This window comes from Pelmatolapia mariae, linkage group LG13, assembly GCF_036321145.2.
Source record: "Pelmatolapia mariae isolate MD_Pm_ZW linkage group LG13, Pm_UMD_F_2, whole genome shotgun sequence".
Lineage (NCBI taxonomy): Eukaryota > Metazoa > Chordata > Actinopteri > Cichliformes > Cichlidae > Pelmatolapia > Pelmatolapia mariae.
Window position 1 is genome coordinate 21,667,188 of NC_086238.1, and position 26,569 is coordinate 21,693,756.

The window sequence follows — 26,569 nt, forward strand, 5'->3', positions numbered from 1 at the left end:
GGGACATTATGTGTATATATATATATATATAGTGTCAGCAGCAGCCGGGACGATAAATGCAGAAACGCTGTCTTGTATTTTCCTATTTGAGCGCCATATATTCAATGCACCGCTGTCAATGGAGGATGCAAACATGACAGCGTTTTTTTTCCCTCCTCTGTGGTCACGTGGTCCAGCGCGCTACTTGATGGAAAAATACTGGATTTGGTGTGTAGCGGAGACAGTACACAGCCCAGTAAAGTCATTCTGAGAGGATATTTCGAAGGGCGTTTTGAATGTTTACCCAGCAACACTATCTACCGCTCATTCTTTATGTTTCTTAGAAACCTGTAAGACTCGCTTTTTATTATTATCATTATTATTATGATGATGTCAAAGTAGTCGGAGGTGGGAAGTAATATCTATTTTTAAAGTCCAAGTCGGACTGAGGTGCACGACAGTCAGTCAGTGAAATTGCGCAAACTGCAATAAAATCCATTACCATTCGGGTTGTTTCAGAGTTGCACGCTGCTCATGAGAAGCGTACGTGTTATGTTATAGTGCATGTCATGATGCAGTACAAGGGGAACTGATTGCACACAACTTACAGTGTAATGTCAAAGCTATTCGTATTAAAGAAAAGTTTTTTTTTCTTTTTGCATATTTTCCATGTCGAAAATAAGTTATGTTATTTCACCTGTTCTGCCAGTGTGCCAATGGCGTCCCAGTGTCCTTGGATCAGCCTCACACCTCAGACAGTTGGCCTATATCCGAGCCTTTGTTATTAACAAACAAGATTTCAAAGCCTATTATCTATGTGTGGAGTCATGCACGCCATTTGCTTTGCCCTCCGTCCTGTCACAGAGTGCCTGACCCTCAGGAGGACAGGAGGCGCACATTTCTAGATACAAACAGGTCATCCTGCTTTTTGGGAATGTAATAGACTAGGCAAAGCTATCTGAAGTCCAATTTATATTATGTGTAAGGTAAGACATATTAACATTGGGATATGCTTTAACTGTGGTGGTTTATCATTTACATATAGTTCATGCACATAGTTGTCCACCCTTGTGAGTTTGACAGTTGTAATAAATATGCAAACAAATAAGTAAGTATGATAGACTGCTATTTTTAATGCCCAACAGGAAAATGTAAGTGCAAATCAACAAACCTCCAAGTAGGTGTGTGACCTCTGCAGGAAAAAGTTTCAGGTACAATTTACAGCGAAGCCTCAGATATTGAAAAATGGATCTAAACCCATACCACAGCTGAATGCTGATTTTTTTTCATAAAGCCAGAAAAGCTCTTTTAAACATCAGCCGTGTCTTCACTGTAGGGTCCACCAGTGCCCTTATCATAGAAAGTAGGCCACACTGTGTAAAGTTTACGTCACTCTGATATCATTAAAAATAGATGTAGTACTATGAAAATCCTCGTCGTGTCATTCATTTTCCCACCCTACATGAACCCAGCTGCCTGCAGGGCCTCACTGTCCACACAAATGAGGTTCTCTGGTAGAGCGGTGCTGGAATTTACTCTCAAACATGTGTGAAGTTTGGAGGTAACCAAGCTCGATCAGGCACAGGCTGGTTAAAGCTTGTTCTGTCTGGCTGGAGCATAGTAGGCCATTTACATATATTATCGTTGCACCACACTAGTGGGCTGACCTCTATGTGGCAATCAACTTAAAAAAAAAAACATATTGAAAGTTGTTGTGCTGGCTCATACTCCTCCTGTCCCAGTGCCTGAATGGTCAGCTTTGGCATGCAGTTCTATGATGGGAAAAGGAGAAATGAAAAGTGGTGCATAATTTCAGGGTATTATTGCGCAATGATTCCAGTGTGACAGAAAAAGTCAACTTGTTGGGTACACTGTGGGCTGTTTAAACAATGCGTTTTACTTGCTTGTACCAGCTGCTGGTCGGTACAGGAAACTAATCTGTGCTACAGAGAATAAAAACACTCATTGTTTTTTGATTAGCCTCTGACTCTAGCCCATGTTAAAGTCAGGGCCTTATAAACAATTAATAGCGCCATCTCCTGCTGTAGAAGTGTTTCACACTCCTGCTTCTAAGATGTGATTTTGGAGTGCCATCTGCTGGAGAAATGGCTTCTTTTTTGAACTATCACTGAGATCAAATCTCAAAGCAGTATTTTGATTTCCATTGTATTTGCAATATTCAGGTATTATAATTTTCTGAGCTTTGTCCACAGTCTTACAAATTTGGATCTTGGGTGTCATTTTAATGAGCTATAGAAAGTCTGATGGTCTTTTAAAGTGTGTGTTGGTTATCTGGGTTACCAAAAAATTCTGGGTTCCAAACCAAAGTTAATTTATCAAATTGAAGCTTAAATCAGTGCTCATATGGAGACCTTTGCTGTAGGCAATACACATAGATATTTTGTTTCTAAATCTATGCTTAAGTTTTTAGTTTTAAATGCAAAAAACAAACATTTATTTAACATCTCTAAAGCACATAACAGTGGATGAAGAACCCCTCATTTCTTTATATTTTGTTGCCAAAATAGGTGCAGCTTTTTACTGAGACATGTCCAAACAAAACTGGAAACACAGTGTATAAGACTATTCTAATGAGCTTGAAAGTCTTGAAACTTGAACTCCATCAAGTTTAACAAGCTCTCAAACACCACTGGTTGAAATGCAGCCCCAAAGCATGACAGAGCCTGTGCCGTGTTTTACAGATGGCAGGAGATACTCCCTGCTGTACCTCTAAGACCTATTTCCACTCATTTTCAGTCCAATTCTTGTGCAGTTTAGCATACCTCAGCCTTTGACATGACTTTTGGAAAATGTTCATCTGATGTAGATAGGCCTGACATTTCTTTTTTTTTTGTCCTCCACTCCACTTTCCTAAAAAACAATTTAAGGACACACTGCACATCATGCCCAGATAGACCAAGTTTTTGACTAATAGCTCTTTGGTCTCTTAGTACCCACTGAACATAACTTGAATTCCAGAGCCTGTCTGATTGTTTTTGCTTACAATGTATGTTCTTTTATGTTCTCATCTTCTGACGGCTGCTTCCAACAGGGTAACACACTAAAATAATCTCAAACTGGTTTCTTGAACATGATAATGAGATCTCTGTATTCAGATGGCCTCCACAATCACCAGATCCCAATCCAACGGAGCAGCTTTGGTATGTGGTGGAACGCTAAACAAAACAAAACAAAAACCCCCCAGAAAAATCAAAATAGGGGAACTTGATTTAATAGATTTTTTATTTTTTTCCTCAACTTTTGAGTTACATATTACTGATATGACTTTACATGATTAAACAAAAGATTAGGCAACTTGAATTTTCTTGTTGAGCTTTTTACAATTTTTTTAGAATTCTGAGAAAAAAACAAAACACATCCTCATTTTTTCCAGTGTCCATAATCCTCCTCTATAAATAGTGCATGCATACTGAAAGCTAAATTGTGTGTGTATCCATAAACTTTAATTTCAAATGAACACCATCTACAGTTAACATGAACTCACATTTCACTAACAATCAGTTTTGGGTTGTGCTCAGTCTTTGTGCAACTCAGAAATCCTTCTTCTACAGTTAAAAATGATTTAGGGCAACTATAGAATGAGGGTTTGGGGGTGTTTTATTGTTTTTGTTTGTTTTTGACTGTTAAGCTTTTGCTTGTTGCCAACAATCAGAAAAATTTGATATCTTTACCAAGATCAACAATTTCTAGGTTCTCATTTTTACATTTAGTGGAAGATTCACATCATCTACGCACAGCCAATGAATCTGGAGGACCTGTGTGATGTTATCATGTCACTAATGACCAAAAGCTCTGAAGAATGTTTCTAGCACCTTTTTGTATCTGCCACAAACAATGAAGGCAGTTATTTTCCTAGTGTTTCAGTCATTAAATGTTAAGTTTTTTAACATTTTATTTTCAATAATACAGCAAGTGTCATTTAGGTCAGCGGGTGTGTTCAAGTTTTAACGAAATGCTTCAACTTTTCGTTCACATCTGGAAAGTCAAATAAGATAAAGGTCAAGCTGTCTGGAATACCCTATTACCCGTCCTCAGACTGTGTTTAAACAAGACTTATAAGTGGTGATGAGATATTGTCTTTAAACAGTGAAGTTTAAAACATATGAAACGTGCTCTAATAGGCACATAACACATCAGTTACAGGTTATGCAAAAGCTCAGTGCTAAAATCCAAGTGTCATATAGTTATAATTGTGGTTTTGACTTAGCGACAGATGTTACCCGTTGAAAGCTTACACTGAAGATGTTGTTTTGTTTGTTTGGGTTTTTTTTTAGCTCAAATTCAGTACCCTGAGGAGCTGGAATTTATGAATGTTAGATGATCAGCAGCTCAGCCATGAAGTGTTAGGCCGCTTAAAATCACAGAGCGGGGTCAGTGGATGCCGAGGCACATGCTGCACAGAGGTCACCAACTTTCTGCAGATTCAATTACTACAGACCTCCAAACTTCATGTGACCTTCAGATTAGCTCAAGAACAGTGCATAGAGAGCTTCATGAAATGGGTTTTCATGGCATCTAAGCCTTACATCTCCAAGTGCAATGCTGGATGTAGTGGTGTAAAGCACACCACCACTGGACTGTAGTGTGCAGACATGTTCTCTGGAGTGACGAATCACGCTTCTCAGTCTGACAATCCAATGAACATCTGGGTTTGGCACTTGCAAAGAGGATGAAAGCAATGGGCCTTATAATGATCTGAGTCGGACTTATACCTGCCATAGAGGTATAAGATGTAACAAATCAGATTATAGCCACAACTGTCTGTTTAGTCAAGTTTAGCCAGTCAAAAAGAAAAAAAAATTAACTGTCTGCCCAGGCAGCCAGCCTACGTCATTTTGTCAAAGTGATGTAATCCATGGATATCCCTCACACAATATATGAATTCTGCATGACATCACCATAGTTTCCATGTCAAGGTATGCGGTGATTCCATAGAGGCACACACACTGAATATTCAACTCCATTTGGATCGTAGCTGATAGAAAGTGTAGCTCTTACACTTTGATCTGCGCACAGTAAATACATTTGGATGTTGTACAGCAGGAGCAGAGCCAAAGTAGCCACTGTGATTTTCAAAGTAAAGCTGCAGAAACACAGCTGTGTGTTTAAGAATTTTTAAATAAGTTCAGCTTTTTAGTATTTTCTTTTAAGTGCTGGTATGTTTTACTAACACAATACTAAGATTACATTTTTTTTCTTAATGTCAGTCTTTTTACTTTCGAGTTCGGTTTGATTGGCACTTGTTTTCTGCCTCAGCTCTGTCACTGCTTCCTTGCGCAAACAGGGCCTGAAGGGGTTTAAAAACATGGACACAGACAATTCAACTACTGAAGAGAGTATGTTGAGATGATAGAACCAGTACTTTGATGACCTGATGAATGCAGAGTTAGTGTTTTGGAGACAAAGGTAGAGAGGCAAGACTGAGATTTGGACATGTTGAGAAGACGGAGAGTGGATATATTTGACAAAGGATATTGAAGATGGAGCTTTCAGGCAGGAGGAAAAGAAGATCACAGAGAAGATTCATGGATGTAGGGGAGGATGAGGATCTGCTGCGCTGCCCCCTAGGGAAAAGCTGGACAATTTAAATTCATCTGGTAGTTCATGAATTCGAACAGCAGGTGGCACTGTTGAATAAAATAATGACTTGAGATTCAAACCTACAGCAGCTCATGTGCTCAAGAACAGCTTCTAAATGCATAACAACACATGAGACCACCTGTGGAAGTGATAAGAAGGTCACTATGCATCAACAATTTTACACAGCATCATATGTTAGTAGATTTTTTTTATTGTGAAATCTAATTCATGGGTGAAAAAGATCTAAGATCAGCGACAAAGGACAGGTGGACCAATTGGATATACATTGAAAAGAGGTGAGTAAAGGAAGTAAACATAGTCGGGTGCAGTGGAACAGCAGAAGCAAAGAGGTGTTCCAAGATGAGGCTCGTTAATCTCGTTTAAGAAATGGACACAGTAACATGGTATAAAGGCTGATCTTTTTATACACGAGTGTGGCTCTCCTGAGTGTGTCTCTATCAGCCCTTCACAGCACCTTCAACATTGCTTGCAAAGCCAACAAATTTTTTCAGAGTTTCCCCTCACAATTGCAGGATGTCGCAGACGGCAGCCTTGATGCATAGCTGCAAATGAAAAAGTTTTAAAAAGAAGTAGAATTCACCTTTGTGAGGAGACACTCGCGGCAAATCACGCTGTTTTGATAGGTACAGTAGAACAAGAGGGTTTTAGGGGGAAGGAGAAACACATTATACTGTAAGTACTTTAAAAAAAAACCATTCCTACACGGTACAGCTGTAAGTTATTTTAAGTATTTAGTAATTTGGGGGTGTTTTAGAGAAAAGAGTTTATGTGAGGTAAGCCAGCAAACTAAAGTGATGAAGGAGTTTTGAAGGAAGTTAGGCAGCTACAATGAAGCCATTGTAATGCTCTCTAAGAAAGGGTTCAGATGGGATCCTGAAGGCAACAATGAATCAATGCTCAGTGTTTTCTTTTAATCTGTGAAAATACAGAAATAATCACAATCTTTTGAAGGACTCCTGCTCCTACTGCAGAATGAATGTGGCACTAATCTGATGTGTCTCTGCTGATCTTGACTTTGTCTGTCACCATTTCCCTCTGGTCATCACCACGAGGACATTTTAATTTGTGAAAACACAATATTCAGCCACCTTTCTGCAAACAACAACAACAAACAAAAGGCATTCCTAGCTGTACTTTGTATGTCTACAGTCAAATATGTAAAAAACATTTTTCTTTTCATGTCTACGACTTTAAGTAACAGTAAGACATTTTTACATTCACGTGTCACTTGAGTCCAGAATTGCTGTTAAATAGTTAAACAAAACTCATCAGTCGCCCTGGAGTCACACGTCCATGTTCTCTATTTCACAACATGAATTATTATCTAAAAATCACATCAGCAGTAGAATAAAGTACTACTAATAGTAGAATGTATTTCTATTTTATGTTTTTGTTTAATTTTAAACAAGCAGACCATTTTGTACTTGATGCTGTCTGAATGCCAAATTTAAGCTAGTTCAGCTGTAAAGTGCAGATTTGCATCATGTTGCTAGGAAACAAACTGGTTTGAATCAAGTTGAATTTATTTTCAAAGCTGTAACGGTGTCTTACTTTTAGGATTTCTGTCACAGGTCTACACTTGGTTACAACTCAGCTTATTTGACAAATTTGTTTTTGTTTTTCTTCAGTTGACATGTGACCAAATCTGCACTTAAAAGCTGTATTCTGAAATTACGGTTAAGTTTTTGATCCATAATTGCAATGGATGTCATCAGATATGAAAACTGCTATGCACCCAGTGAGGTTTCCAAACAGACGGTTCCTTCAGACTGGAGAAATGTTGAATGGACCAACGTATGTTTCCCTTCTGCTTTCTGAGGATCATAACAGGTCAACACGTCAGCTCTGCGCTTTGCTGTCTGACTCTGTGCTTTACTCTGACAGAAAATGAAAGTCTATCTGAATTCTGACCAAGCTGTTACTGCCAAGGATCTGCTCAGCATGTTCTCACCTTTTGGATGTGTCATCTCTGTTCAGGTAACTGTCTTACAAACGTGCTTTAGAAATGCAAAATTCACTTACATTCAACTTGAAATTGCTTCATGATTTTCCTCTCGTACTTCAGACGACTGTGAAAAACAATCACAGATACGGCATGGTGCATTACCGCAGTGCCGATGAAGCTGCCGTGGCTTTGAGGGAAATGAAGAGCAGCACCAAAGTCTTCTTTGTAGCTCAAGTAGGCATCAGGGAGGTCAGAGAGGGCCCCAAGGATAAAAGATCAGAACGTCCCCATCGAGCACCACCAGGCAGCTGTAGTTACCGCCCACTGCACAGACGTCCCATTCTGTGGGAACCACTGTTTCCAGCTTACAGACAGGTAATGAAACATTTGGACTCCCACAAAAAAGAAAAAAAAATCTTAAGGTTTGTTGTTTTATGGCTGATGATGGATGTTTTGATAATTTTATGAAATCTTTTTATTTTCTCTTGTCAGACTGTGTCTATTGAAATTGATAACCTCCCACGATCTTGGTACGAAAGAGACCTGCTGCTCAGCCTCCTCCCTCCGACCACCATTGATGTAAAGGTGCTTACTCTCCAGCATTTAAAAGCACTGATTCAGGGAAATACATATGTACACAGCACTGAAAGTTTTAAATACTGTTTCTATTGTTTTAACATGTATGCTCTGTATTATGACCGTGCAGATGTTTAAGAGAAAGGCCTGTGTGGTCTTGTCGGACGTCTCCAGTGCCTTGAGGCTCAGGGATTTGTTAAACAGTGCCTTTAACCACCTCCGCTTTATCTTTTCACCTCGTGGAAGACGGAGGTGCCCCGTAGTGCGGCTTTTCATACGAAAGAAGATATCAGCAGCCGGCACCGTGCTCTGCTCTCAGTGACCTGTGACCTCTGCATGCTGTTACATATACAGATCAATACAAAAACAGCAAGAATCCAACTTCAGTATAATAATAAACGTAAATGCCGCTGTAGAGCTGGATCCATTATTTCTGCATTACATGTGTTACATGATTAAAACCAGAGAAAACAGGAGCTTAAAAGATGGGAAACAATAAAAAAACCAACATGCACACTGATCATGGAACCTTAGTGGGATATATTAGTGGTCATTTTTTCCTCAAAGTTGCTGTGCTAGAGTCAGTAAAAAGCACAAGGTCCAAACTGTGATGGCTGGATGATTGGGTCAGCTTTGGGCATCTCCAGATCTCCAGTTCTTGTGGGGTGTTCCTGGTCTGCAGTGGTCAGTATGGTGAACTAAGAACAGGGCCATAGGCAGCCAGTGCTCACTGATGCCTGTGGGGCGTGAAGGCTTGGCTGTGAGGTCCAATCCAACAGATGAACTACTGTAGCTCAAATTACAGAAAACATTAATGCTGGTTCTGGTAGAAAGGTGTCAGAATACACAGAGTATCACAGTTTGCTGTGCACTGGGCTACATAGCTGCAGACCAGTCAGGCTGCCCATGCTGACCCCTATCCACCACTGTGAGCACCAACAATGGGCACATGACCATCAGAACTGGACCACAGAGCAATAGAAGAAGGTGTCCTGGTCGGATGAATCACGTCCTCTTTTACATCACATACATGCCTCGGTGCATGAGCCTGTGTGTAGGTGGTGACTGCCTGGTACCAGGATGCACCATGGGAACAACACAAACCAGCGGAGGCAGTGCTGTGCTGGGAAAACTTGGGTCCTGCTGTAAAACTGGGGTTAATGATTGATGTGGCGTGAGGGGGAAGTTAGCAGTCACTGATCTGAGTAAACAGAAAGCTTACAAAACAATGCCCCACTAGTGACAGAATTCTGGCTACCTTGCAACAACGCCACCTAGGTTTAAATGAGCCTAGGAACTCTAATGTAGTTTCTGTTCCACAGGGGAGAGAATCTGAATCATTATTAATCCAAGACAATTAGAACAGTAACAGGCTGAACTAAATTAAATAATACAATATATTACAAAGTTTACAATATATAAGAAATTGGTCTGATATATATATAAATAGCTCAATTATAAATATCCAGAATATTACAGAGATGAGATATATATGACTGACATTTTACTCTAACCTGTCAAACTTTATTATTTTTTAATTTCACTGTAGAGCATGTGCAAAAGTAACTATTGCTCTGTGTACTGTGCATTAGATGGAGGAGTTGTACAGGTATGGATGATTCATGATTCATGATTTTCCTCTCGTACTTCAGACGACTGTGAAAAACAATCACAGATACGGCATGGTGCATTACCGCAGTGCCGATGAAGCTGCCGTGGCTTTGAGGGAAATGAAGAGCAGCACCAAAGTCTTCTTTGTAGCTCAAGTAGGCATCAGGGAGGTCAGAGAGGGCCCCAAGGATAAAAGATCAGAACGTCCCCATCGAGCACCACCAGGCAGCTGTAGTTACCGCCCACTGCACAGACGTCCCATTCTGTGGGAACCACTGTTTCCAGCTTACAGACAGGTAATGAAACATTTGGACTCCCACAAAAACAAAAAAAAAATCTTAAGGTTTGTTGTTTTATGGCTGATGATGGATGTTTTGATAATTTTATGAAATCTTTTTATTTTCTCTTGTCAGACTGTGTCTATTGAAATTGATAACCTCCCACGATCTTGGTACGAAAGAGACCTGCTGCTCAGCCTCCTCCCTCCGACCACCATTGATGTAAAGGTGCTTACTCTCCAGCATTTAAAAGCACTGATTCAGGGAAATACATATGTACACAGCACTGAAAGTTTTAAATACTGTTTCTATTGTTTTAACATGTATGCTCTGTATTATGACCATGCAGATGTTTAAGAGAAAGGCCTGTGTGGTCTTGTCGGACGTCTACAGTGCCTTGAGGCTCAGGGATTTGTTAAACAGTGCCTTTAACCACCTCCGCTTTATCTTTTCACCTCGTGGAAGACGGAGGTGCCCCACAGTGAGGCTTTTCATACGAAAAAAGATATCAGCAGCCGGCACCGTGCTCTGCTCTCAGTGACCTGTGACCTCTGCATGCTGTTACATATACAGATCAACACAAAAGCAACAAAAACACAACTTCATTAAAATAATAAATGTATGTAACTGTAGAGCTGGACCCATTATTTCTGCATTACATGTGTTACATGATTAAAACCAGAGAAAACAGGAGCTTAAAAGATGGGAAACAATAAAAAAACCAACATGCACACTGATCAGCCATAATATTATGACCACTGACAGGTGATGTGAAGAATACTAATCATCTTCATCATGGAACCTGAGTGGGATATATTAGAGAGCAAGTGACTATTTTGTCCTCAAAGATGCTGTGCTAGAATCAGTAAAAAGCATGACGATATGAGTGAGTCTGACAAGGTCCAAACTGTGATGGCTAGGTGACTGGGTCAGCTTTGGGCATCTCCATATCTTCAGTTCTTGTGGGGTGTTCCTGGTCTGCAGTGGTCAGTATCTATCAAAAGTGATCCAAGGAGGTAACAGTGGTGAACCAATGATCATGGACCCAGACACTGATACACATGGTGAGTGAAGGCTGGTGGTCCAATCCAGCAGACAAGCTACTGTAGCTCAAACTGCACAAAAAGTTAATGCTGGTTCTGATAGGAAGATGTCACAATACACAGTGTATCAGTTTGCTGTGAATGGGGCTGCATAGCCACAGACAAGAAAGGCAAAACTGGTAGTAAGCAAAAATGCTTCAGGAACGGTTTGAGGAGCACAACAACGAGTTTGAGGTGTTGACTTGGCCTCCAAATCCTCCAGGTCTCAATCCAATCGAGCATCTGTGTACCGGGCAAACAAGTCAGATGCATGGAGGCCCCGCCTCACAATTTACAAGACTTAAAGGATCTGTTGCTAACATCTTGGTGCCAGCACAAGGTCTTTGTTAGCAACACAACACAGTTTTAGGCAGGTGATCATAATGTTATGACTGATCAATGTATAATCAGGATGCATTGTGTAATACAGGAATTAGAAACACACCTTGCCACTGAACACTTGACAGAATAATTGTAATAATTTTGTTTTCTTTTGCCCCCTGTTACATTTTATTTAAAGCCAAGGAACAAGTTGCTGTTTTTAATTAACTGAGCAGCTTTTTGGAATTAAACAACTGCTTTGATGTCTTACAATTAGCATTTTAACCATGTTTAACCTAAACATAGTGAATGGCAGATTTTAGTATCACAGGATCTTAGTTCTGCAACCGTGACCATCGATCACAAAGCAATAACAGATCAGATGGCAAACTGTGTGGGACTTCCTGGGACAATGCTAAAGGAGTTTGAGTCCTACTTAAGGGACTGAGATGGCTTTGTGTCTGGATAATTATTAGAGTCTGTCTCTCGAGTTTAATGTGAATGGGTTTTCTGTGAACTCAATTCTACTTCCAGGAGCTGCACTCAGCCCAATGCTGCACTTCTGCACAACAACCACTAGATGGACCATTGGATTCTCTGAAGCAGCCGCACAGGCTGAACATGGAATACGTATACTTTACATTATTGTTTCTTTTAACGTTAACTGGATATTTTTCTCAGTTATAAATATTTCTGACATACAAAAACAAATAAATCACTTTTACCTCATTCTATTTCCATTTTAATTTTATATTATAGCAGTTATATCACACATCAACTGAGCAGGAAATTGATTTTGCTAGACTCACTCAGCTGAAAAGGTACAATAAGTAATTTTTTCAGGTTATGTAAAGAAAAAAAGGAACGTTGCACTCATAAATATACACTGATTAGTGTTTAATTACATCATCCATCAAATTCATGCATTGTCATAAACTTAGAATGAATCCATTAAAAATACATGGGAGCAGGCACTGGTTTGCATGTTATGCTGACTTCATGTATACATTGACTGAGGTGGATATCGCTGTTTCGCCCAATTGTGTTTTTTTGTATGTGGCTTGAGACCAGCAACACATGTAGTATGTCTTAAAAGTTACTTTTAATTTAAAGACCACAAATACTTCTTTCAAACTATATATGACCATTTAATATTTTTACGTGTATATTTTCATCGTCCTTCTCATTATTCCTTCTCAACTCAAGCGTCATCTCCTTAACTGAAGTCGAAATCGTGGATAAACATGTTTGTTTATTCTCAATATTGTCGCAATTACTTTGTCAGATGATAAACAGTTTGATTACAGTATCAGATCGTGTAAGAGTTTATTCACTAAGTGGCCGAGTCCATTGATGTTAGATCAACAAGACAGTTTTAAGTTTTTTACATTGGCTAACAGAGGCTAACAGCAGCTAACAGCAGCGCTTACTGACAGAATATTTTAGAATATTCTCCATAACTCACCTTGGTATCGCTGAAACGGACACATGTGAGCTTCACTGACTCCTCGATGTCACAACGAATGAGTGAACTCAAGCGCAGGACTCTGTTGATGTTGAGAATAAACAGTTTATTTACACAATCACCGAGTGCTATATACAAAGTGCGAGGGGAATAGGGCTCCAGGGAATCCAGGGAAGGAGGGGGAAAGCCACACACTTCTTTGTCCTACAGTAGCCACCATAGACAGGATTATGCACTTGAACTGGGAGGAGTAAGAAAAAAGCATTCAGTTAACCATAATCTGCCATGTACTGACATCTAGTGGTTAGATTTTACACGCTGTACCGTTAAGAAATCATAGAAGTCCCATAACCAGCTTTTTGTTTTTTTATAGCTACTTAAATAACTTTTTTCTTTTTAATGTGATTCTTCGTGAGATGAAAAATTTATTTATTAAGTATTTACTGGCCAAAAGCTGAAGTCATAAGGCGGGTTGTAATTCTTCTTCTATAAAAGCAGGTCTGAGGGTAGAAACTCATTGAACCCGTTAATCCTCACTTAGCAGTGAGGATTTTTCTTTTTTTTCCTGGCCCATAACCTCAGGCTGCATTTACAGTGGTTTATCTGGACTGTTTACCTTTGGCTAGGTTCATTTGTACAGGTGAAAGCACTGGAAAGGTGAAAGCAACAACCAGCAAACACAGTGACACACCCATCCATCTGTCTGTCAATAACAGCTGTACTGAACCTTCTGTCTCTCTGTGTTATATTCCTTCCATGTTTACCTATCATGATTAGCTATCTGCTAACATCTCTCTTCCTGTCTTATCGCCTGCAATTGGCACTTATCTTTACGATTATTGAGCTTATTGAAGCTATTTTTATACATGGGCAAGGGGCCCAGAGGCAGTTACATTTTTAGTTCAGTTGGAAGTTGGCTTATGGAAGTTTTGAGGGATTCAAAATTCCCCTTTGGTTCAGGTTACGAGTTTTGCATAAACAAAGCGAGTTGCTGTTTATCAGTGGAAAACACTGCATCTAATTAATCAAACTATCTTTCAACTGTCATATCGCTGACTTTCCCCTCATCTGCCTGTCTGCCATCTGCTCTGCAGCTACTTCAATAATAGCTTGCAGCTGCATAGGAAGGTGGGGATGGGGTGGGGGAGAGAGTGGGTGGAAGGAAAACCCAGAGGGGTAAAAGGAGGGCACGCAGGCGAGCTGGGAAGGAGGGAGGAAGGAGGGGGCGGTGAAAGCAGAGCTATGATGCAGACAGCGAATCACATGAGCAGGGATCTGTTTACAAACTGAGACCTTTAGACAGAGAACGTGGGGAAGAGAGACGAGGAAGGAGAGTGAATGTGAGAAGAAAAAAGAAAAAAAAGAAACCACAGGCGGAGAGAGGAGAGCCTAGGTCTGAGTTAACATTGGCTGCATTGTCTTCCTGCGTTGACATACCTCCCCGTGTTCTGTGTTCACAGCAGGAAGCCGGGGGAAGAGATGAGTTGCTGCTTTCCACGGGAACACTGAGAGGCTGCCCGCCTGCTTGGCTGGCTGTGCTGCCGGGAGAACCCGTCCACGTCCCTCCCTTTGTCTCTCCATAATTGGCAACGGCAGGTTTTCACAGCCAGAGAGGAGAAAAGCGGCGTGGAGATCTAAAAGGAGCGGACAGAGGAGTGAGAAGAAAGGGAAAAGAGAACAGAAGAAGAGGAAGGGAAGGACAGCCTTGTCACAGTGTTTTGAAGGGGGAAACAAAGCCAGAGGCTCATAACAAAAGTGCTGTATGGGATTTGGAATACATTTCCTTGTCTTGTCAGTGACATTGGTGTCTTCTCATCAGCACAACTCCACGTCGGATTCTTTGTCATGTGTTGGGAATGCACAAAGGAGCACTTTAGTTTCTACCTCTGATACATTCGCAGCCGTCTGGGAGTCAAAATCTCACATAAGTGGATGTTTTTTATGACATTCATGGGGTAAAATCATCACAGCAGACAGAAAAATTGTGTTCAAGGTCCTAGGCGTCTCTGATCAGGTGTACTGACTCTAGACCACAAGGATTTAACACAGGTATAAGAGGAACCTGGAGGCGGACATCATTTTCAGTGCTGGAAACATTCCCAGAAAAGTTGTGCAAATCATAGTTTGTGATACTGGAACGGCTTACTGGGTTTGCTATATGAACATTTCTATATGAACATTTGATGCATCCTGTCCACTGGTGTAACGGTAAGTGACCTGGAGCCAGTTTGCCCTCCTAAAAGAGTTATATTAAGCTATTCCACCACGATTTCCTTATACATAGTTAACTGATTTTGATTGGATAATGCTACTGGTGTTTTCTAGCAACTGATTTATACATTATTAAGCTGTTTGTAGGTAAGACATGTTTATATATAATTGTTACTAAGAGGTGAGGAAGGACTTTCCACAGTCACTAGATTAGTGAAGAGCTGACCCAACCCTATCCTGATGTCATGAAGTTATGACAACAGTAACAACTAGGCCACAACATGTTTTACTATTTTTATAATAAAAAAAAAATGACTGCAAAAAGGTTTTTCCTACTTAATCATCTTAAAGATTTTTATGCTACACATTTCTACAAATTTTCCATCCAAAACACATCACAATAAAACTAGTCATGTTTAACAATGATTTAATCCTATCCCCAAATAATGCATGTGCACAGTGGCCTAGCCTTTAGTGCTCCACTATCAATGATTTACTAGCATCGTGCTAAGATTACCTCCTTTGTCCAGATGTCCTCCTTAACCCTCCTCCTAAAACCCCCTGAGACTGTCACCTGCTGCAGTGACCCTTGTCCATTAGAGAGTGACTTCTGAACCAGACTTCCTCCACTGTAGCTTAACTTCCTGCACTTTAGTCTTGTGAAAACGTTAATTACTGTGGTTTAAACCTGACGTTTGTTGCATGGAATGAAAAGTGCCTTGCTCAAACCCCTCAGGCTAAGAACTTGTTTCTCCCCAAGCTAAACTAAGGGGTGTTGGGCCAAAAAGCAAGTAGAACACATTCCTTTGTGATGCAAGGACAGATATAAAAGTTCATATTAAAGTCGGTCTATTTTAGGGTGTGGAAAGATGCTTGTTTTCTCCGTCTTCATCATGAGGATAGCAAACATCACCAGAAACAAAAATCTGACCCCAAAATCCCACGATACTTCAACTTTCACCTGAATTCAAACACTCTGGGAAGCCCAAGAATGCTAACAGGGTAAGCAGTTTGCAATTTGAAACAAGAGGCTTCACAGATGTCGTGTGCAGCTCGTGTGCCAGGCTTTACAGACTGCACAGACACAAGAGTGCACCACCTAAAACCCAACCCTACATCCGCTGTGGAGGGTGGAAGGAGATGAAGTGTAGGATGGCCAGACAGGGTGATGTATGATGGGATATGTTTGCTACAGTGACCTGTGTGGAATATACACCACAGGCAAACCTCTGGTGGAGCTGGGTGGTCTAATACTCACATAAAAATGTGTTTATACACACAGGTGTTAAACTTATGTTGTTGACCTTCATTCCCTTGATCTAAAATAGCAACGCGACACACATGGGAAGTCCAGACTAGTATATTTTTTGAAACAAGTTTAACAGCCTGATTTTAAAGGCTAAAATGTTTGCTAATGCAGGCAACATTAACAACTGATAACTCTAGGCTACTTGTTGTCCACCAACTGCCGAGGAAAGTTCTGGTTGTAGCTGCTAAATGTTACACGTTGATCAGTCCTTAGCTCTTAGCTACTACTCTGGTCAAGCTAATGGCTACATAGCCTTTAGCTAGGTAGCTAATGGCAACGTTTAGATATGAAGATAATAGCTAGGTAGATGGGCATTAGCTTCCTAGCAAAGGGATAAATTTATCTGCCACTTGATGCCGGGCAAGTAGGGTACATCTGGTTCATCAGAGTTTTCTAGTGACAAGTTTGAAGAGAACAAAAAGAACCTGTAAAACAGTATAGTTATGAGGCATTGCAAAAAATTGTTTAAAAAAATAAAAACTATTGTGTATATTAGCTTTTCCTTTCCTTTTGTGCACATATATATATGTCTCTATAACATATATACATAATATATTGGGCTATTAGGGTCATTTCAGAACTACAGACAAAGGACATAAATTGTTCAGAATAAAATTAAATAGAAGCTTGCCCACATCTTTATGAATTTTGCAAACTATTTGGGTCATAAATATTCTGTGCAGAAAAAGCAAGCATGCTTTCTTTCTTTCCTAATGATTTCTGTTGGCATTTTAATTCCACAGCTGAATTAGCTGACTAATAGCTTTGTCTATTGTGTTGCCATACAACCAGGCATGAGAAACCATGAATCCGTATTTGCATTATCACCAACAGTATATTCATGAGTGGCTTGTTCTTTGTGTCAAGATATATGAACAGTGAGCCTTACATACAGGCCACTACCAACGTATTATGGAAATATTATACACTGATATTGTAAAATGATCCAGTTTAATAATTAACTGTATTTTAACTTGAAACCATTCATAAATGATTGCTGCTATAGGTATTTATTATATAGCTCAAAATACCTTTTCATAAATCTGAATAACTAAAATGTTTATTATGTCATTAAAGCAAATTTCCTTAGTATAAAAAAATCAGCTGTGATAAGCTATTGTGGTGGGACTGGTTTACACTAACGTGCAAGTGGTTACGGAAGTAGTTTCCTTGTGAGCCAAACTGTGTTGCTCTAGCTGTTTTAATACAGGTTGAGGTAGTTTATACACTGGGTGCAGTCTTTTTCCTCTGTGTGTATCCTATTCTCTTAGGGTGTCTATGTAACCTCGGACTGCAGAACTCTGATCCTTACTACAAGATGACATCAGAAACATTGTACGAACTGCCGCTCAACGTCTACATAATCATCCTGGGCATCGGCCTCTTCATCCTCATGCTCAGCCTCATCTTCTGCTGCTACCTGTTCAGGTACAGGACAAAAGGCAGTACAGCTTTAGAGCTCCTGCATCAGATAGCTCTACAAAACTCTTATATTTGTGTGTTTCTATGAACTAGTCACCATTTAGTCATGTGCATTAATTCATTCTAAGTCTGTCAGGCTCTCAGCGGAATTGGTCTCTAATTCCAAATAGTAAATGGGTCTTTCTCTTTTAATAAACATCATAAAATCTGTTGTTAAGTAGACAGAATTGTACACCTAACTTACAAATACAAATAACAAAAGAGTCAAAAATAGTTCCAAGACATATTTAATCCTCCATTCACTTGTACAGGATTTTTTATTTTTTTTTTTACCTATATTGGAGTGTGTTACAAAACAAAACATCTTATTTCTCAGTTTCTTGCAACTGTGTTTCATCCACAGCCAGACTCACTTCTTCGTATCATCTTTTATCATTTGGCATTCATATGGGAGTTGAAATGAGTCACATGAAACTATCAGTCCAGCTGAAACAAGCTAAATTATATTATGGGGTGGGTTCACATGAGCAGATCTTAATGGCTGACTCTGAACATTAGGAGATAGTATTTTCCGCTGTCTTTGCATTGTGTGGAAATACATGGAACATTGTTGTTTGACAAAATGAAGTGCTGACAGAACAGGGTTAGGACAGGGTGCTGCTTTCAAGCGCTAGCATTCCTGGAAAAAGTCCATCTAAATGGATTGATGAAGTCATGTTTCATCAGTCATATTGTGGTTTCGCTAGCAAAGGTGTAGTGAAGATACCCCGGAGACAAAGGTGCCTTGGAAAACTTGTAACTCAATCGTTTTTATTTATCCTTCAAATTTAGTAAGGGATTGGTGAACTAGATATTTACTTGTTCCCCAAACCCAAAATAACGCTAATCTATTTATGCTTTACACAGCTTGTGATCAGTGCAGTAAAGCTGAATTTCAGCCAGATTCTTTTCCTACAAGCGCGCATTCCTGACAGAGTTGCAGTTCTGCTCAGTACAAGAGTGGATGGACAGGCTGATACATGAATTTCACATTGTGTGAATTCCAGACCTGCTCAAAGTACTATCCCAGCTGATTCCTACAGCATGACAAGACTTGTAATGGTGAAGACAGATATGGAAGCATCAGACATAGTTTAGAGCTTTCATGCATCTAAATAATAATATGTTTCTTATTTGTGCTTCACAGACTGAGGCGACGAGGTGCTAGAGGGCAGTATGGCTACAACGAGGTAATATATTGATATTGTGACCAATAGGACAAGTGCCAAATTGTAATCCAGTTACACTGATGTGCACTTTTTCTAGAGAACTGCCATTTATATATATATATATATATATATATATATATATATTTTTTTTTTTACACAAATCCCTTCTTCTCAACAGGTTGTTTTAAAAGGAGCGGAGAAGAAACTGAGCCTACTTGGTGTAAGTTAAAGGGGCAAACTGGGCTGAGATGAACAGGAACCAGAGCCAGTGTTAACTATTTAAAAGATATTTGTTATACATCCTTTTTGTTAAGTGATTTAAAATGTGAAAAGCAAAACTAAATAAAGGGATTAAACAGAAGCCCAATTTACTGCTGAGCTGTAGTAAATCTGTAATTCACCCAAAGAAATAGGGAACCATTGTTTGGTGTGACTGCAGCGTAAATATAGGATAGGATCAGATAAGTGTAAACTTCATCCTACTCCTTTGACTCTTATGACAAAATGCCATCATATCTTTAAAGGTCAAATAAGAAGAGACCATGTAAAAGCATTATACATTATGTAAAACCTGCCAGTTACCTTTAGAACTACTTTCTTAACCATTAGCTACTGGTTTTGAGGTTTAGCTAGCTACAGCAATTACAGTCATGTGAAAGTTTTCATTCACAGTAATCTAGGCAGTCCTGTGAAAAACTAAGTACACCTATACTGCTTTATTGAAATTATGACAGTAAATAACAGCCACATTTTAAATAGACTCTAAAGTCTAGCATTTACCCAGTATATATGAAGGGAAGGTTTTTTTTATGATAGTCAGATAGTCACCTGTCCAATGCCATACTCATCAGCGAATGTTACAAGTCATCAAATGTAACTAGCAGATTTTGTTGAATATAATGCAAACTACTACAACAAAAATGAAGTGGCAGTATGTTCTTAGAAAGAATTTTTGTCTTCTTTGCTAGAGTTATTTTTCGTTTTCCCACAGGAGGGAACTATGGTGTGAACTAATACAATGATTTTTGGGGTCATAATTGGTTAAAAATGGCTAAAATTGTCAGATATGGCTGAAAAAAGTATGCCAATCTATGGATTTGGCATCTAGATTTAGATTAATCAAAAGTGAAACATACAAACTGCTGAAATAGCAGTGAAATAAAACAGAAAACAGGTGCATAGTTGGCCTATACATAATTTACAATCTGGTAACATGCACAATTGATTGGAGTTTTATTTTCAAGTTTGATGTGACAAATTTCAGTCTACTTTTCAGCGTTGTCATCCCGCTTTCTCCTACACAAAAACAGTTTTTGCCTCACATTTGGCTTTTAGTGATCTGGTCAGTCTACAGGGCCTGGGCACCTTGCAGTCACTGAGTCAACCATTAACTCCTTTGTATACCAAAGTATTCTGAGTCAAATATGCCATCTGTCTGACAGATAAAGCTTGACCCAAACTGGGTCATAAAACAGGTCAGTGATCCCAGGTACAGATGCAAATCTACAACCCGAATGGGTAAAAAAAGAAAAGAATCAAAGTGACCCAGTCGAAGTCCAGACCTCAACCCGGCTGACATGCTGTGACAGGACCTTTGTGCATAAACAAATGCCCACAAAACTCAATAAACTGAAGTCACATTGTATAGGAGCCACTGATAAAGTCATGCAGACTTTACTGTAAGTTATTGCTGTTACGGGTGCTCCACGAGCATGGCTTCATGATTGTAGCTACCACTTTGTGCTAGATGTTATGTATTTATATTTCATTATTTTAGCAGTTTGATACATCATAATAAGCGTAACTAGATTTTGGAAAAGTAAAGCAATCGAATAACTGATTAAATGCCAAATTGGTATTGTGGTTATTCACCCAAGAGAAACAGGCGAGGTACTCACAGCTAGCAATAAATGTGTGGTTCAGGAGCTTCTGGAAGATCTCTGAAAAATTATAGTAACTGCTATATCTTAATGTAACTCTTAAGCTACCAATGAGTGAATTAAAAGATGGTCTCTATTGTGAAATCACACCCTGATGTTACACAATAAGTGTAAAAAAAAAGGTAGTCGTTTTGAATTTTGAATTAAACCGTCATTTGGCCTTTTCAGCAAACATGTGCGGTGTGCTTGGAAGAGTTCCGCAGCAGGGACGAGCTTGGAGTGTGCCCGTGTTCCCATGCTTTTCACAAAAAGTAAGTTGTTTAGTACATCATTCCATGGTAATTATCAAACCTTCATGAGAGCAAACAACTGACTCCATGTTATGAAAACTCCAAACTCAAAACATGTTTCATTTGTTTTAGTGGTTTCACAAACTTGTAATGATGCACCTAAGCTGACTGCCTGACCGTGGCTCCATTCGTCTTTTTTAAAGCTTAAAAATTTTAGTAAAATGTGCAAGGATCTCGACCAGCTGGAGAAACGACATGTGCAAATTTCTTGCTGGTCTCTGCCTTCAATTAGCAGCTGACGCAATGACTGAGGCCGTAAAATTTGGAAAAAGATGCCCAGCAACGCTCGCAGGAAATGACTACCAGATTTCTAAGAACTCTTGACCGTGCATGTTTGAACAGGAGGACTTTTGTAACTGAGCCTTGAATTTACCCTGCAGCTTAGGTGTGACAATAACAGCAGCAGTTTTAGACCAGCTTCTGGAATGTACATGCTGTTTACAAAGTGTGTGAGCTGTCACTGTTCCTGTATTTCTCTTTTGTTGTGTTTTTAACCACTAAACCATCATTGGGTCGCCAGGGATCTTTTTTGGGGCAGGGTAGGTTCAGTTCATATTGACCCTTTTATATAGACTTTACACCTACTTGGTGTATTCAGGTTTAAATCTTAAAATAGGAAAGCTGAAAGGCCAAAATCCATGTAAAGGAGCTGAGTTAAAAGGTAACATGATCTTGCTTCTGAGACTGTGCTTGTTTAACATGTTGCTAAAATGGAACCTGAAGTATTTCTCTGGTGATCTGATGGATGCTACGTGGTTAAAACTGAACCTTTTCACATAACTTTGCAACTTTGTGACTTTGCCTCATGTCTATCCACATTTATGCAGGTGTCTGCTAAAATGGTTAGAGATTCGCAGCGTGTGCCCCATGTGCAACAAGCCCATTTGTCGCCTCCAGCCTGACCACCAGCAACCAGTGCCTCAGAGTCTCCTGGAGGTCTGAGAATGGAGCGTACGTCCAGCAGCACTCCACAGCTCTTCAGTCACTTGACCTGTCACTGTACAGAATCCTGTTCCACAATCTGACACACAGTACTTTTAGTAATGTGAGTATTTATGAGGCAGAGCTCTTCTGAAAGTGGAAATAAATATAGATATGAGAGTAAATAAGGAAAGCCAAAGAACATTCCCGGCAAACTGAATAAGGTGAGAGATGGGAATGGTAATCACATTTAATCTGTATGTACACGGCAGTAGGTAGAAATCAACCAAAGGCAGAAAAAAGGAGAAAGTTCGAAAATAACCAGCCATCTCCTATGGCTTTCCCATCGTTGGGGTTCCTTCCACCAGATGTGCACAAGATTATGTGCCCAAAACAAGGTAACTTTACTGTTAACATCATACAGAATTCAAACCTCTCTCTCCCACCTGAAGGTCCTGCATGTCCCTGCTTGGAATTCATTTCTTTAGATAAAAGGTGTACATTTTGCAAAAACATGTCTAATTTAGTTTGGTGTTATTCTCCCTTTGTGCAGCCATGCACAGCTCCGAGTGCTCTCGGTATGTTTGGATCACCCGTTGGAAGTCCCATTCATGACTAGCTTTGCAGACACAAAACAGACTTTTTTTAAGTCAAACTAACGCAACCATGATAGCGATGATCATCAGTATCGACAGTAGCTGGGAATGGCCCAGAGACCAGAAAGCAGTTTCTAGTGGAGGACTTGTTTAAGGCCAAAAAGGCATATCAGGTCAGAAGGTAGCACCAAGTTTTTCAGTTTTGGCTCTCTTCAAGTTTGTCCTCTTTTCCCAGCCTACATCAAGTGAGGTTTGACTGTTTTGAACAGAGGTGGAAGAGATTCAGTGAGCATCCACCTGGGCACACCAAGAGTTAGCAATCCAAGTGGAGCAGATGTGGAGGGAGAGGTGCAGCACTTCACAGTGGGATAATCTGGAGTCAGATTTAAATAAAGCTACTTTTTAATGGTGTGGTCACAGAATTATTACTTCACCTCTTGGCGATCAGCTATTCCAGTCTGTGCGGATCACCTCGCCGATCATGAGCTAGCTTTTTAAAGCCTGAAAACAAAACCCAGAGAAAGTGCAGCAGTCCACTTTCCTCTGCAACTGCTGGATTACAGCATGCTGGGAGGTTATCGATTTTCTTTTTTTTCATTGTTGCCAAAACGATTTTGTCCACTGTAGCTTTAACACAGTCAAGCCAGATGTGTAAACTAATGGACAAGTGCCTTCAAGATGCATACAATGCAAAGCCCACTAAAAACAGATGAAGTATTTAAGAGACTTTGTAATATAAAAGAGAAAAAGAAACTGGATTTGAAGTGAAAAATGTAGCATTCATGTAGTTTTGCCAAAAAAACAGACAAACAACAAAAACAACAATAACTCAGACCACAAATCATGCTTCCCTTCATCAACCTGTGATGACAAAGTTGTTACGATTCGTGTTTGAAATTCAGTTTGCTGGTTATGGTGGAAGAGTCTGTGCTACGTGTGAACAGTGAATGCGAAACTTGTCAGACATAAGTCTAAACTTCAGACTTCAAAAGGCTCCAGTTTAATATAGACACAAGTTTTGCTTCAGGTTAATGTTCTCTGGCTCCAGCCACCAAACTTTTGTGCAATTTAAAGACAGCGTCATCATCAGCAGTATATGAACAGGATCATTAGCAGAGATACCAGCTAGTTGTCACTAGTTAACACAAACTTGCTGATCAAGTGGGGTCAGATAATATAGCTTTACTGTAACTGAACTAATGAGATTATTTCTGCCTTCAGAGCAGCTCTGCCTCTGAGAAATGTTTGTATGACAAACTCCAGTCTGCTTGTTTTTTTCCTTTTTTTTGTTTTTTTTTACTTTACCCAAAAATGACATGCAGCTCCTTGTGAATATGATTTGCTTTGATCGTTTGCTACATTTTCATAGAGCCTGAGAAAAAAAGTACAGTCTCTTGACAATGTTATGAAGCGATCTGAACCTCCTTTGTCTCAGTGTGATGAGACGACAACGATGATGATGATGATAATGAATGCAGAGACTGTAAAGAAAGTGCAAAATGACCCACAGGGCTGATTTAACTTAAGGAAATGGGATTATTGTGAACTAACAAGAGGAAGAGGTGTATTTATTCAGGTGTATCTACTATTTCTCAGTCAGCTCTGTACTATATTGGGTTGCCAAGCTGAGTGAAGGTAGCCATGTCCCAAATGACAAGACAGTTGATTCATATAGGCTCTGACAGAAAAGAGCTGCTTGTTCATCTACAGCTAAGGGTCTCGAGTGACTCACCCACTAAAATATACCTGATTTTGATATTTGTTTCTTCTTTAAAAAAAAAAAAATCATAACAAGGTTTCAGTAAAAATATACTGTGAGTCTGTGATGACACAGCACTTTTGCAGGAGTGCTAACATGAACTAATTCACCTTTAAGGCAATCTTAGCTCCCCATGTCTGAAGAGCTACACTTGCTAAAGTAAGAAGGGACTGCAGTGACATGAAAGAGCCTGTCCGAGAACAAGTGAGGTACATCATAAATATAATTCTCTGTATTCACCATGTTATACAGGTTAAGTACTGTGTAAACTGTAACTATAACTGTTTCTGACTTCTAAAATATATTCAGTACAATCAGCTTTTTGATAAGGTTGTCTGGATCCACGTCTTTTTTTTTGTCTAGATTTGTTACATGTACACAGTTAAAACTGTTTATTTCTATGTTGTCATTTTAATATATGAAAGAAAAACCTGTTGGTACTCTCGCTATATTTTAGCAACTCTGATCTTTTACAATGTGTCCTCATACAGAATAATCACAGTGTTATAACCAATGAGGTGCCACCTTATCGGTGCTATATAAATGTACCCACCAATAATTCTGTGTAAGTTTAAATACAGTTTGTTGTTATCTTTATAGCAGTGTCTTTGGTGTTGACAACCTCAGCCTGTTGGTTCGTCTCTCCATCAAACACTTTGAGCTTTGAAGAAACCAGACAATTATTGTACCGCTATGGGATGCTGTAAAAACCATAACTGGTCCCCAGTGGGGATCCAGATTACTTTAAAATTAAAGTATTCACATATCTGTTGATGTTTATCCAGCACCTTCATTCAGTCAAAAATGAAATCTGTGTTACATTTTATGGTTTGTGCCTAAATGTCTGTGTAGGTTCTCAGTCATCCAGATCATGGTAGACTTAAATGCTTGAAATGAAAGCAGCTGGACCTCTTTTTGGTTTCACCTTTCATCCAAGGAGGCTTCTTTGGTTTAATCCAGCAAACTGAAGAAGCCTTAATGGTGTGCAGCACCATATCAAAAGAATTATAGGCTATTTTCATCAGCGTACCTGCTAATTCACTGACATGCTAAACTAAAATAGCAAACATTACTTTTGAAACATCAGCAATGTTAGCATTATTACTGTTAGTTTGCTAGCATACTGACCTCAGCATTCAGCTTCAAAGTTCTGGTGTGCCTGTAATAACAATCTGATTATTTCATATCACCATTTCTGCCTGTATTTATTACAGGAAGTCACGATATACTGAACTCTCAGACAGTCGATTCTGTTCATCTGTAACCTTTTCAGAGGGAGAAACATTTCCTCTCTCATCCAAGTGTCTTCTTCTGACTGCAAGCTTCATCAACCTTATACCTGTCTCAGCCCCAACCTAACAGAAACTAGCACCACTGACTAGCATTGGGCCATGAGGTCAGTTTAATGATCAATAGTAAAACTGTCACGACCATTGATCAAACGTCATGAGTGCCATACACAGAGAGTTGGAAAATGGTTGCATATGTACACTTGGGCGCCCTCCTCAGTTCAGAGGTGTATGTTTCCTTTTTTCATGTAAATGGTCTCACTGACGTCCCGCTCAAACCAGCGTTCCTCCCTGTCTAGGATGTGTAAATCCTCATCACTGAACAAGTGTCCACTGGCCTGTAGGTGTAACAGACTGTGGAGTCCTGACCAGTGTTGGTCAAGTTACTTGAAAAAAGTAATCAGTAACTAATTACTGATTACTTCCCCCAAAAAGTAATCCCGTTACTTTACTGATTACTTATTTTCAAAAGTAATTAATTACTTAGTTACTTTTTAAAAACAGGATTTACAACCTGAATAGTGATAAAGCAATAGATCTTTCAGCCCAATTCTACTTTTTCTGCATAATCCATCATACAAAATGTAATCAAATGGAAAAGTCTCTTTTTAAAACTTGTTTTATTAATTTTAATCTTTTAACTTTATGCATCAAGCAAAAATTTAATTATATGTAACATTCTCTGACTGGAAGAAATTTGTTTAACATTTAAACCTATTTTTGCACATTCCAGCACATAAAATAA

The 26,569-nt window shown here is 39.4% G+C and overlaps 1 protein-coding gene across 2 annotated transcripts; it reads left to right on the forward strand.

Annotated features, from left to right (window-relative positions):
• The first annotated feature begins 14,186 nt into the window (after window positions 1-14,186).
• LOC134640337 (RING finger protein 122-like) lies at window positions 14,187-25,249 on the forward strand. 2 transcript variants are annotated; one of them, XM_063492062.1, is made up of 6 exons: window positions 14,187-15,087; window positions 17,671-17,827; window positions 19,008-19,050; window positions 19,208-19,249; window positions 21,138-21,220; window positions 22,087-25,249. In XM_063492062.1, the coding sequence occupies exons 1-6, from the start codon at window positions 15,063-15,065 to the stop codon at window positions 22,199-22,201; spliced, it is 465 nt and encodes a 154-aa protein (XP_063348132.1). In that variant the 5' UTR covers window positions 14,187-15,062; the 3' UTR covers window positions 22,202-25,249. The 2 variants fall into 2 exon arrangements, with proteins under 2 accessions (XP_063348132.1, XP_063348133.1); XM_063492063.1 differs by lacking the exon at window positions 19,208-19,249.
• Window positions 25,250-26,569: the final 1,320 nt, after the last annotated feature.

Bases quoted from the DNA above. Each gene is read 5' to 3' on its own strand.
- LOC134640337 (XM_063492062.1), top strand. From the start codon at position 15,063: ATGCATCCTGTCCACTGGTGTAACG. The intron at 15,088-17,670 runs GTAAGTGACCTG...CTATTCTCTTAG, and splicing joins TCCTGTCCACTGGTGTAACG to GGTGTCTATGTAACCTCGGA. The intron at 17,828-19,007 runs GTACAGGACAAA...TGTGCTTCACAG, and splicing joins TTCTGCTGCTACCTGTTCAG to ACTGAGGCGACGAGGTGCTA.